The sequence below is a fragment of the Typha latifolia genome, chromosome 4, assembly GCF_019914945.1.
Source record: "Typha latifolia isolate L0001 chromosome 4, TyphaL0001v2, whole genome shotgun sequence".
NCBI classification, from domain to species: domain Eukaryota; kingdom Viridiplantae; phylum Streptophyta; class Magnoliopsida; order Poales; family Typhaceae; genus Typha; species Typha latifolia.
In genome coordinates, this window is record NC_133089.1 from 3148452 (window position 1) to 3160792 (window position 12341).

At 37.8% G+C, this 12341-nt stretch overlaps 3 protein-coding genes across 4 annotated transcripts; 1 reads left to right on the top strand and 2 right to left on the bottom strand.

Moving 5' to 3' along the window:
• Positions 1 to 146: 146 nt before the first annotated feature.
• On the bottom strand, positions 147 to 2703 carry LOC140785708 (auxin efflux carrier component 5-like). 2 transcript variants are annotated; one of them, XM_073133672.1, is made up of 5 exons: positions 1839 to 2703; positions 1285 to 1370; positions 1046 to 1125; positions 530 to 606; positions 147 to 426 (listed from the first exon to the last, which is right to left on the bottom strand). In XM_073133672.1, the coding sequence occupies exons 1-5, from the start codon at positions 2522 to 2524 to the stop codon at positions 354 to 356; spliced, it is 1002 nt and encodes a 333-aa protein (XP_072989773.1). In that variant the 5' UTR covers positions 2525 to 2703; the 3' UTR covers positions 147 to 353. The 2 variants fall into 2 exon arrangements, with proteins under 2 accessions (XP_072989773.1, XP_072989772.1); XM_073133671.1 differs by having other exon boundaries at positions 1046 to 1203; positions 1839 to 2700.
• Positions 2704 to 4800: 2097 nt separating this feature from the next.
• On the top strand, positions 4801 to 8664 carry LOC140786545 (proteasome subunit beta type-1). Its single transcript, XM_073135043.1, has 7 exons — positions 4801 to 4941; positions 5037 to 5144; positions 6193 to 6274; positions 7721 to 7850; positions 7936 to 8078; positions 8164 to 8250; positions 8367 to 8664. The coding sequence occupies exons 1-7, from the start codon at positions 4901 to 4903 to the stop codon at positions 8439 to 8441; spliced, it is 666 nt and encodes a 221-aa protein (XP_072991144.1). The 5' UTR covers positions 4801 to 4900; the 3' UTR covers positions 8442 to 8664.
• Positions 8665 to 9189: 525 nt separating this feature from the next.
• Positions 9190 to 12242, bottom strand: LOC140785476 (CBS domain-containing protein CBSX6-like). Its single transcript, XM_073133309.1, has 2 exons — positions 11903 to 12242; positions 9190 to 10308 (listed from the first exon to the last, which is right to left on the bottom strand). Exons 1-2 carry the CDS (start codon positions 12235 to 12237, stop codon positions 9426 to 9428), a joined length of 1218 nt encoding a protein of 405 aa, XP_072989410.1. The 5' UTR covers positions 12238 to 12242; the 3' UTR covers positions 9190 to 9425.
• Between the last annotated feature and the right edge of the window lie 99 nt (positions 12243 to 12341).

Consider the following 12341-nt stretch of genomic DNA (forward strand, 5'->3'; position numbering starts at 1 on the left):
TCCTTCCTTCATTCTCTTTTTCTCCAGATGGAGAGACTATTTCTTCTTCTTTTTAAACTAGGCTTGGAGATAACTCACTACCAGGGAGATCAAATTCTACAGCTCTACAGCAAATATAATTTGCATATTGCCATTGAAGAAATGTGTTTAAGATTAATTTCCCTTCTATTAATTAGGCAATACTTGTTGCAATCCAGCAAGATAATGCTTAGAAAGTACACTGGAAGTGTCCAAGATAAGTGTTTAATTACACAAGCTTTGTAGGAAAATTAATACGTCCTTAGTATTTCTGGAAGCTCGATTACAGAATTTCTTTTTCATGGATGGAATGCTATCCTTTATCATCAGCTCACTTATCTGATGAAACCTAGAAATATATAGTATGCAATTAGCACTGGCAAAGAAGCAAGTGTTCCAAATATCACCCTGCAAAGTTCACCAAAGTATTTAACTTAGAATTATCAAAGAATGTAGCGTAAGAGAAATTTAATGGGAATTATATTAATTTTATTACTGCGAGACTACTTACGCTGTGCTAAGCACATCAGCATGTACTTCATACTCCTTCGCGAAGATAAATGATGTAATAGATTGAGGTAGTGCAGCCTGCGGAGAAAAGGAAAAAAAAAAATTTGAAGTAAAAAACTTAAGGCTAGTGAAGTTGCAGCAATTGAATTCAGAATCTGAAACGGGAAAATTGATACCAAAAGAGTTCCTAAGAGATCAGTACTAGCGTAACCAATATGCTACAATTGGTGCAATTCTGGTAGGCAAGAGATGTAGTATTAAGAATAGAAAGGTTCAGGAGATATCCCTTTTTCTATCATCCTGAATTCTGAAAAGCATCAGACATTCAAAGTCTGAATCATTTCAGATATCTTTGACTAATTGGATATACATATATAGCTCTATATGCTTATTAGTCGATCCTATTCTTTCAGTAAGTTTTTACGGGTAACCAGACTATGATTATTGTATTTTAAGCAAATAATACAATGACTTAACAAGAGCTGAAGCAAAACTGCATTGCTACTGAAGTCTATACCTGTATGATTGCCAAGCGAAGAACATCTCCGCGAAGTCCAAGAGCCATGGCACCAATAGCAGCGGCCGCAGGTCCTGCAACTAATTTTAATACCATCCCGAACACGGTTAGGAGTGGCCCACAGGCGATGATCTTCTCTTGCAGTGCCATGAACAGACCTAGATGCAGTAAATATATGCAGTTGCTGTCCTCAGTCATACATAGGTAATAATTCCATCTTAGAAAGTTAGTGTCCTCACCCATGCTAAACATTGCCATTCCTGTGCCTGCCCTTGACATGATCAACACTGAACCTTCAATGATGCTCGGCATCTCAAAGCGCCATCTATGCATTAGAAAAAACAATTAGGAAAAAAGATATAATTTACATGATCATCTTCTGAAATAAATACTGCAGGATTAGTGTCTAGTTAAGTTTACAAATTTGATAATATATAAGCATCACAATCATTGTCGGTTTTGTTAGTGTTAATTTGTAACCTCGAGGAATTAAAGTTAAATATGGGCTAAGTTGAACATTATCTGAAATCCATACGTGGCATGTACCTGTGTCTTGTAGAAGTTCAAAACCTTTGCCATATAAAGAACCATCCAAAATTTTCTATTTTATTCATCCCCTTAATGAACATGTCTAATTCTCTTCGTTATGGAACTTCACTTCTAGGATTATAGAATTCGGCTGCTTTAATTGTAACTAATCAGTTAAATTGTTAACTCCTCGGGTCTTTTGGTTTGCAGAGTCTTAGCAGGAAAATATCCTCTCATAAAACTAAGTACAGGTTTGTTCAAATACCTATTTGCAATGAAGGCCCAAGTGATGCCAAGGATGCCTGCATATACATTCGGATTGAGCGCGAGTTTGAACCAAGCAATCTTCACCAATGATCTAAAAGACCTACTTACAATCTCAGACTTCTCCTCCACACCGTTGACAGTCGATGATTCGACAAGCATAACCTGACTACCTCCATTGTTGGATTGAGCAGACACTGAAGACAATCCAACTCCTGCCTTCTTAAGCTCGAAGGCGAGCAAGAGCAGTGTAAACCAGGCAATGGCTTGTACTACCGAGAGCTGCACTACAAGGTCCTGTGCCCACTTACCATACATGGCACTCACCAATGGCACGCCGACGACCAAAGTATTAGTGAGCGTCGATAGGGAGAACATTGTAATGGACCAGGAGTAACTGCCTTTGCTACTATACTTCGCCCATATAGCCAGTATGATCACTACAACGATCTTAGAAACAGCGTCTGCCAATAAGAAGCGATAGTTCATGGCAAATGGATCAGTATGGAGTGTGAACTCAAAGGTGAGAAATGGTAAGATGAATAAAGTAACTAGACGATTAATTGCGTTGCACTGATCAGCTGTGAAGATCTTCCACCACCTCACTGAGCCAAAACCGAGTCCAAGAGCGACGTAAAGTGGCACCATGGCTATCACCACCTTGTAGACATCCCTCCATGAGATCATCCTTCCTCTCTTCTCTTGCAGTTGAGTATGCTTACTGTTGTTCTCTTAAGTGGAATGGCATATATAGGGGGAGAGCTAGGGAGAGACATGAACTCATGAAGCAGTAGATTCCATTGGTCTACATGCTATTAGTGGCACAAATTAATGTTTTATGTTGCTTTAGACCAGTTAGTTTTCTTTATTGTTATCAAATGTACAGTTGTAATCAACGTGAACTTCTAAATTATACAATTAATATAAACTCTCGGAATATGCTATCAGAGCACAAAGTTCACCACAACTCAACTAAATTATTTTATTCTTCGCCCTTCAAAAGTGAATCTATTCAAAATTTAAGAGTAATGAATAGATCAGGGAATAGAATTCCATCGAACAAAACTATTCATTTTTCTTTCTGAGCCTTGTCTCCTGCTTGTCTGAGTTGACAAAGGATGCTTCTAGCTAGTTGCCACTTGGATGGTGCTGATGTCATGATGTCAATCTGAAGTGGAGTTTCTGTGGATTTAGCAGTGAAATCACAACGCAAGAACTGATTCCTGCTGTGATAGTGCCCATCCAAGTCATCTCGAACAGCTAGTGCTCCAAGAACAGCATGCTTGTCCAGTCATGGAACAAATGTTAGCTCTTTGCATAAGAATAAATTTTGATGAAGAGGAGACAAGGAGCACTGATGATATGCACGCCGTAGTTTGTCTGTATGTTGTTGAAAGCAGCAATGGAAAAGGGATCACCAGACCTCGTGCTTTCTTGTAATCTAGCGGTAAACGAAAATACCATGCATCATTTGCAAATGAATCATTAGGAAATTAGAACTTTGTGACTCCTAATCATTATAGAGCTTATAAGTTCGGACCAATTCAGTGAATGCTGGGCTGGTTCATCAGTGTTTTTCTTTTTGTTTTTCATTTTTGAAGAAAGTCTGTAGAAAATTCGTCCAACAATTAGAATAAGATACACAACTAGATAAAAAAAAGAGATAGTGTGACAATCCTAAATACAATCAGATAATATTAGAAGCATAATATCAAGCATATACACAACAATCCTATAAATAAGCCTCTTTCCTAGCCGTTGTTAATAACACTAAAGAAAGAGCATAATAAGAGATTCACGAGCTTAAAAATTTATAATAAAATTGGCCCAAGCAAAATAAAGGAACTAAGGTATTGTTTAGTTCGAGATAAAACTCCGAACTCGATTAGTTAGTTTTAAATTTTTTAAAAATAAATTTAATTAAATATAAAAAAAATAAAAATATTTTTGGTCATCGAACCAGTGTAGGAACTCATAAACCAATTCAGTGGGAGGTTTTTAAATTCAAAATAAATAAGACCTAAAAAGTTAGTCATATAGCTTTTATCAAGATCGATGCATATAAACAAGTATGTGAAGTACACCCAAATTGGGTGCTTGTCCTCTTCTAGTTAGAAAGGTAAAGATAACATTTTGAGCACAAAAGTACAAAGTGCATGAAATTCTTTAAGGTTTGGGAGTCACAGTTGGATCAAATATTGAGAAAAGAAAAGAATAAGTTGATTAGTGGATGTCTGATATCATTCGAAATGAGTGGTGGAGAGGTAGGATTATAATGGAAGTATGGAGATTAGGATTCGAAACCTATATCGATTTCGTTCCTTTTCAGTTGCATAGAGTAAATTTTAGAAATTCATTTTGCAGTAGAATGAGTATAATCTGCAATATTCGTACAAGACAAATCCACTCCCAATTTATATAATACCGAGATTTCTCTAAATTATTTAAATTCATATCTGAACAAATAATATAATATATAAATAATAATATTTAGACGCTTAAACTATTGTCCATTTTGATGTGCACTGTCTCAATTTCTTTTGTGTGTTTGGTAAAGTCAACCCTCTAGATTATAAAAAACTTCTCACCCTTTGGTGTTAACCAAACAATTAATTTACTATTAAATTGTTTTCTCTTTTTTTTTTAAAATAAAATAAAGTGAAATGATTATTAAAGAACCTAAGATTAATCACGTGACACTTATGATAATTTTTAAACGAGGAAATCTAATAGATAACTTAGGATATTTTTTATAATTAAGAGGGCCAATGAATCACTAAAAATAAAAATAATGAGGTTACAGTTCAGCTCTTGATCGAATCCGAACGTATATAGAATTGGGTTAGATTGGGTTGGGTTGGGTTGGATTGAATTTTATTGGGCTTGTACGTAATTGGGCTGGCCCAAGTTTGGGCCCAACAAAGGCCTACGTAGATGTTTCTTGCCAAGAAAGCCAAGAGAGCGAAAGCACAACACAAAGTTAACATCGATACACAAGCATCCACCCATTTGATCTCCCTCTCCTCTACTCGGCTCTTCTCGTCGTCGACCTCGACCTTAGCAATGGCTTTGAGACGCGATTGGGTGTACGAGAACAATGGAGGGTACTCTGTCTCGCCCCCGCCCCTTCTACTCTCTCTCTCTCTCTCTCTTGTGTGTCTTTCTCTGTACTCTATTTAATGGGTGATGAATCCGGCAGGACCTGCGTGGCGATCGCCGGCTTGGACTACTGCGTGGTGGCGGCGGACACGAGGCTGTCGATCGGATACAGCATCCTCACCCGCGACCATTCGAAGATCTGCAACCTGTACTCTTTTCTGCCCCCACTTTTACCCTTGGGGTTCGATTTGTTTAGGGTTTAGTCTTCTATTTTCCTTAAATTATAGGGGTTTGAGTTTGAACTTGGATTTTTCACGAAAGATTTCATTTTGAAGGGGCAAAATTGCATTTTTAGGATCTGACGGCTCTCTGCTATAAGATAAGATGCATCGATCTATAAGACGGGGAGAAGTAACTAATAGTTGTTATCACAATAAAACTACTGATAGAAGAAGCATCGTGGATCTGACTAATTTTGAAATAAGGTCCGGTAACTACTTAAGACAGAAACGAGACTAAGTAGCATATTAGCACGGTTATTTTTGTTAGTAGCCAAGTATACCTTATCCCTGCAGCAAATTCTGAAACCTGTTAGCTGTTTTGTCTAGAAAGGTGTTCTTAAATCCATTTCCATTTACAGTGTTGCATTGAATTTGTCATTTGAGATTCATATGCTATCTGGAAGCATAGATTGCTACATGTCCCATGTCTGAAATCATAGATTATTCTTGAATCTCAAAAACATGGTTAGGGTATAAGAGATGTAAAATCCATCTACAAGCTTAAGCTCTCGTGAAGATGGTGAGTTACCATGCTATTAAATTAGGAAGTTCTGAATTTGACTCTCGTCAGATTGACCTATTGGAACATTATAAATTATAATATGATGTTTTTACTTATTGAATTTAAATCCATGTCTTGTGCTTAGTACACATTTTGAGCCCAAAAGTTAGAGGGAATGGTTTAATATAAAGAAATTATATTTATTGTAGCAAACAATTGTCTAGTCTGTTAAATCAACTAAAGATGGATGATACTGAATAGATAGCCAAATTGTCAGTTCATCTTGTGTATTGTGTTTGTTTTTGTATTTATTCATAATAAGCCTTTAACTTAGTTTGTTCACGAATGCTCTCAGTTCTCAATTTGTTAATATCGTTTTAGTTTTTACTCATTTAAATTGTGGAACATTATTCTTTAATTATCATCTTTTTAATGTCCAAATTTGTAATATGAGTTCTCATGTCCATGTATAGTGCTGATAAATGTGTATTGGCTTCCTCTGGCTTCCAAGGAGATATAAAAGCTTTGCATAAGAACTTGGCAGCTAAGCATCTGGTGAGTGTTTAAAGGATGATAACTCCTTCAGTTTGTATTTTTTTGACATAATATTATTACAGCTATTCCTTTGGATTTGCCACAGGGATAATATTTCCTACAACATATCTTTCGTAGGTGTTGCATTTATATGTTTATGTTCCATCTATACTCTAACTTAGGACATTTTATTCAAAATGATGGTTCCAATTTCCAATTATTAGATATTCAAATTTTCAACCACCTGCTAAAATAAAATTATAGATATCTGTTTATGGATGCAAGCATTTCTGCATGTGTGTGTGTATGCATGTACTTATGTGCATATATGCTCTCACAACTGGAATTCAGCTTCTGAATATTAAGAATCCATGAGAAAATTGTGGCTTATGTTTTTCCTCTAAAGTGGGTATCTGGATTGTTCTATTAGTGCAGCATAAATCTATAGTTCCAGTGTTATGGAGGCTTATGATTATATTAGAGAAGTGATTGTGAGATTTTGCGATAAGTCTAACTTATTTGAGTTTATGGATTTCAAGATATGCGTGTGTATCTATTTGTCAAGTGCCTATTTGGATTTTTTTCCATCTTTCTAGTGTTTTTATGTCCACAAATTTTATGTTTACAAAAATTCACCATACTAATTGTGTGGATCTGAATAATACGTCTGCCTTTTTGAGATCTGGTATCTGGACAGTTGTGGCTGATACTCCAGTGTTTTAAATACTATATTGCTTCCTTAGGAGGATTAAGTTGATTAGATCTTCTAAATCAATACTTTGAGAATAGAGTCTTCTATTATCTGATGGAAGAAGTGATTGCAGTGTGTACAAAGTGGGCTGTGAACATGTTAATTCCTAACTTGCTGCTGAAGCTCAGCTCTTGATTTAGTCAGAATTGTATATTTTCAAATTCATGTTTCTCTTCAAGCATAGCTACTAAAGAAGTACATATTCCAAGTTTCCAACAGGAATATTGTAGGTAGGTTCATGTACTGAGGAAACTGCTGAGACGGTTAATTTTGATGCTAAGGACAATGATGAAGCATCCAATGATAATTTGAGGGGCATGGATGCTTCAAATGTTTGAAGATATGATTGGTACTGAAACTAGGGTTGAGTCATTTCAGTGCAGAAGTATAATATAGAAACTCGTTCATTATAGATATTAGCTTATAGATTGTTAGAGATTTTAACTTCTATACTTTCCCCCGACCATTTAAGAATCTAAGCTTCTTGTACTCGGGAATAATAAGTTAGCTACAATTTGCAATTCTTTCATCCTCATGGTAGTTGCATATCTTTTGTTGAGCAATCAAACATGGTTACACCTTCTGGGTTCTTGCTCATCTTGGTGTTCAATCTTCCTCTTTTATACTGTTTTTTAGTTAATAATATATTACATGCAAATGTATTACTTCTTTCCCAAGAATGATTGACTAAGCACTCTCCTTGACATCTGCTATAGATCTATCAACACCAACACAATAAGCAAATGAGCTGTCCTGCAATGGGCCAGCTACTCTCTAATACACTTTACTACAAACGATTCTTTCCCTACTATGCTTTCAATGTACTCGGTGGACTTGACAATGAAGGTATAGTAACATTCAGCCTACAGGAACTTTTTTTGGGGGGTGGGGGGTGAGACTTCGTTATTAAATATGTATCTTCTTTCAACAGGGAAGGGCTGTGTGTACACATATGATGCTGTTGGATCCTATGAGAGGGTAGGATATAGTGCACAAGGAACAGGAGCTACACTGATTATACCTGTTTTGGACAACCAATTGAAATCTCCTAGTCCTCTATTACTGCCTGCTAAGGTAAGAATAGTATTTTAAATATAATTACTTTGTGATGCAGTATTTTAGTGAAGGATTGAAACTTAATTTTGTTAAATCTGAGCAGGACGCTGTGACACCACTGTCAGAGTCGGAAGCAGTTGATTTGGTGAAAGACGTTTTTGCCTCTGCAACTGAACGAGATATATACACTGTATGCTTCGAAGACCCTGTACCTTGATACTTTGTCTTTGCAACTTTACTCATATTTAGTTTGAAAATGGTATTTGCATATCTCACTTGCTGTATTCTTCTGGTACTTTTTCACAGGGAGATAAGCTAGAAATAGTTGTTGTCAATGCAGCTGGCATAAGGCGTGACTATATAGAGCTTCGGAAAGATTAATTTTGACAACTCTGTGCTTCAGCTGCTGTTTACTTCATGGAACTGGAAGGGCATCTGCTGGACTTTGCTTTCTGCCATGATTTTCCACAAGTTTTAGTAAATTTTATCTTCAAGAAATAGTTTCTTGTGCTTGAGATCTGGATCTTTGGAAAAATAGCTTTTATGAATACATTTTGTGAACAATGACTTGAAAGTTCCTTTTGACTCACTCATTTCACTTAAATTCTATGGTTTCTTGTGCTCGTCAGTGACGGCACTTGCTTATCGGATTTGTGGCTTGCCAGAAAGTTGAACTTTATTCCTGGTTTGCCTTAATTCTGGAACAGGACTCATGCTCAATTTGATATATACCAGGAATTTAGGGGATGATATATAATATAAGTGCTCGCTAATTTGGTAGATCTTCCTACAGGAAAGTGAAGCGCTACAGATTCTAGGTGTGTATCATTTGAGAATGACTCTTGCTGGAGACATGGAGATGATCTCAAATAACAGTTAAATACATAGGCCAACTTGCTAAATGGCTCAACAGCTAGGTTTGGGAGGATAACTTCATACTAATATTCACTGAAACATCTGCACAATGTGAACCAGAATTTGTATTAAGAGCATACTTAAACGGACGAGACAACTTTGATTGGACGGAAAGAACTATTCTGTTTCTAATAAATTGGAACAGAAACAAAAAAAACAATCTGTAACCACATTTATTATAACACAATACCAGCAGTTGCAAAGTTCTATGAAATTTAAAATCCAAACTATGACCTGGTGTTCATACTAATATGCGGATAAAGAACAGGAGTGTGCAAATGATACAAATCAAGCTACCAACATCACTAGTGGAACTAAAAAGTCTTACCAAAACAAGAGGCTCCAAGCCAAAGGCTGAACCCATTCTGCTCATGAAATAATAAGCGATCATATATACATTTAAATGGTAACATTCAAATCAATCAAAGCAGGGAGTCTTCAAGAGCTAAATCAAATGGTCCGGGGAATGACATTCTTGGTAACAGCGTTGAGGATGCCGCTGAATCCAATGACGCCCAGTAAAATACCGTCCTCTGAGTTGGCATCAGTCACCCAAACATGCGTAGCCCTATGAGACAGCAACTGTGCCATAACAGCTGCGAGTGAGCTTGTATGCTTGCATGTTAACGGGGCACTCCTTCCGAGGTACATGCTTCTCAGCTGCCCAACAGACATCTGACTAGCCAGGTTACTGAAGAACCCAATGCTTCTGCTGCTAAACTTCCTAGGCCTTGGGGAAGCCCCAACTCCAAATTCCTCCATTGTTGAACTGATAGTGAAATCAGAAGGAGAGACAGGCGTTGTCCCGTTCTCATCAGAACCTATGACAAATTGCCCTGCTGATATATTCGCCATAGCCCATGCAGCAGCCAAGTAATCACATTTCCACAGCTGGTATGCAGATATATCTCCTATTATCTTGTGACTTCCATCAGGATTTGTCTCCACGACAGCAATGGCACGTGGATCATCGGGAACCCTTAGAAGGGCTTCAAGTGCAGGGGAGGAGGCTTCAATATGAGAATAATTTAGAGTAATGGCTCCAAGAGAAGAGATTGAAGATAATGGGATAGGGGCAAGAGCACCAAGGCAGCAGATTAGGAAGCGGATCACATCTTCCCGGGAGAGACAGCAAAACTTGTCATCAGGGAGAGCAGACGAGGACGGCTGGCTGCTGTTGATAATGGTACCTGCTGATGAGGTTTCAGTGTTCCTGAGCCATTTGCCATTGTACATAATAGAAAATCGCTTGCTCATGCCTTTCCATGCGACACTTTTGCGAACAAGGAGGTGCCTTACCCCCTGCTTCATGATCTCCAGTGCATCTATCAACCTTGTTTGCGCAAAATATGGATTCAGCATATAGTATAATAATGTTATGAGGCAAGTTTTAAAAAGTTTCAAAAGGGAAAAATTAACACTATCAATTTTACAAAAGGCATTCATGGTTACGTAGTTGCAAAGGGAAATAAAGGCACAGAAAGGATACAGATGGAGTGGTGGGTGCTTTCAGCCAAAAGGGGGCCACTAAATATGGTAACATTTTAATGAGATAGAATCTATCATGTGAGTAAATAGTACCTAAGAGGCCAAAACCACCATCTTGCATTGTATCTGCTGTGACTTTTCTTAAACAAATTTAGGAAAGAATTGAAACAGAAACGCCAAAACCAACAGATTTGAAAAGAGAAGGGTACTCTCACAAGCAAAAATAAGCAGTTGAAGAATGACACCTCCAAACATGGAGAGCATTACGGGTACTTTTTGCAAGGTTTCTCAGCAGTTTAATCTAAAGAAATATTAAGCACAGGATTGCAGAGATAGTTCTTAAATTCACAATCCCTTCCTATATGCCTTATATAGAGTTTAGTGGTTATTCATATTCTTGAGTTTCCTTATCAATATATAATGAATAGTATAAATTGTTGAGATAGCTCAAATAGGAGCTATATTGAAGTGAATCTGCAGGCTACAGCCAAAATGATCAAATCATAGGATTTGTAATAAGAGATTCAGAAGAAATTGAAATAATAACAAAAATTAGCTTTAAGAATAACTCATTACTGAAGATTCATAAAGTTGCACACAACTAGCTAGGATAGGGAATGAAAGCTTGCCCTTTGTTAAACTAGATGGTTTATAACTTTATATGCCAAAGAGCATTAAGACATAACTCCTTGCAGTAGGTTGATATATTCATTTCTATAAAATAATAGATAACTTTCTATGTTTCTATATGATTCTTTCTTTATATCTCTCTATTGCACTTTATGGCCCTATATCTTTTCCTAGAAAAAGAAGGCAATCCTTGCTACACGTAAGTTTCAAAAATTTGATGAGTGGGGCCAACAACAAGATTGTTAAGTTTGTCCTCCACAGCTCCAATATGCCAATTGAGATGGAATGTAGGATTATGTTTAGCGCTCTCTTTTACATGTAATATAATTTAATCAGATGGTGCTTTTTCTAGATCTCAATCCCTTCATGCATGGGTGTATATCTACCTCATTAGCATTCAGCTAAATCTCCTAAAGAGAAGCGTACTGTTTCATTCAACATCTGTGCGCATGCATCAACCAGTTCTGTTCTTGTTACATGACATATGGGATATATATTCTTTCGTTTCGCTTTTCGAAACATGATATGCACAATAGAACCATATAGGCTACAGCTACTGGATATAACTTGTTCATCCTGCTAATAACAACATGTGAATCACTTCCAAATCTAAGCCAGCACAAAACAAATATATTAATCAATTCCATCAGAAATGACGAGAACCCAAATCACAAAATAAAAAATAATTTCCACGCACAAAACCACCAAATCCATCAAGAACATACAAAAACCAATCAATCAGATCAAATTGTTACGAACGCATCATCCGAAACACCCAAATGAATACGAAAATCACATCAAAATCCCACCTTGTGCCGGGATCGACCTCCCTGAGCAGCCCCGGATTCGGCACTACCACCTCCGACACCGCCGTCCTCATCGCCGCCTGGTGATCGCCGCCGACCCTGGCGAGGAACGCGACGACGTCCAGAGACGTCAGCACGCCGACGAACCTAGCCGCCGGCGACGAGGTCGGGGCCTCCTCGCCCTTCTCCCTCCCGCGCCAGACGGCGATCGCGGCCTCGGAGGAGTTGGCGATAGCTTTGACGGCGGCGTCGATCGGCTCGGACTCGGGGAACTCGACGAGATCGGGCTTGCCGACCGTCAGATCGCCGACGACGTGGTGCAGGAAGATGAGGGCCATCCAAATTGGGCGGGCCCGAGCTGGTGCTTTCTCACTCTTATAGGAGAGAGGGAAGAACTAAGGTGGAGATAGTGGGCTTTTAAGCTACAGGCTGCTTGTTATTA

Bases quoted from the DNA above. Each gene is read 5' to 3' on its own strand.
- LOC140785708 (XM_073133671.1), bottom strand. From the start codon at position 2,524: ATGATCTCATGGAGGGATGTCTACAAGGTGGTGATAGCCATGGTGCCA. The intron at 1,371-1,838 runs GTATTTGAACAA...TCTAATGCATAG, and splicing joins TGGGCCTTCATTGCAAATAG to ATGGCGCTTTGAGATGCCGA. The intron at 427-529 runs GTAAGTAGTCTC...TGAACTTTGCAG, and splicing joins GCTGATGTGCTTAGCACAGC to GGTGATATTTGGAACACTTG.
- LOC140786545 (XM_073135043.1), top strand. From the start codon at position 4,901: ATGGCTTTGAGACGCGATTGGGTGTACGAGAACAATGGAGG. The intron at 4,942-5,036 runs GTACTCTGTCTC...TGAATCCGGCAG, and splicing joins GTGTACGAGAACAATGGAGG to GACCTGCGTGGCGATCGCCG. The intron at 7,851-7,935 runs GTATAGTAACAT...TTCTTTCAACAG, and splicing joins CGGTGGACTTGACAATGAAG to GGAAGGGCTGTGTGTACACA.
- LOC140785476 (XM_073133309.1), bottom strand. From the start codon at position 12,237: ATGGCCCTCATCTTCCTGCACCACGTCGTCGGCGATCTGACGGTCGGC. The intron at 10,309-11,902 runs GTGGGATTTTGA...TGCGCAAACAAG, and splicing joins GAGGTCGATCCCGGCACAAG to GTTGATAGATGCACTGGAGA.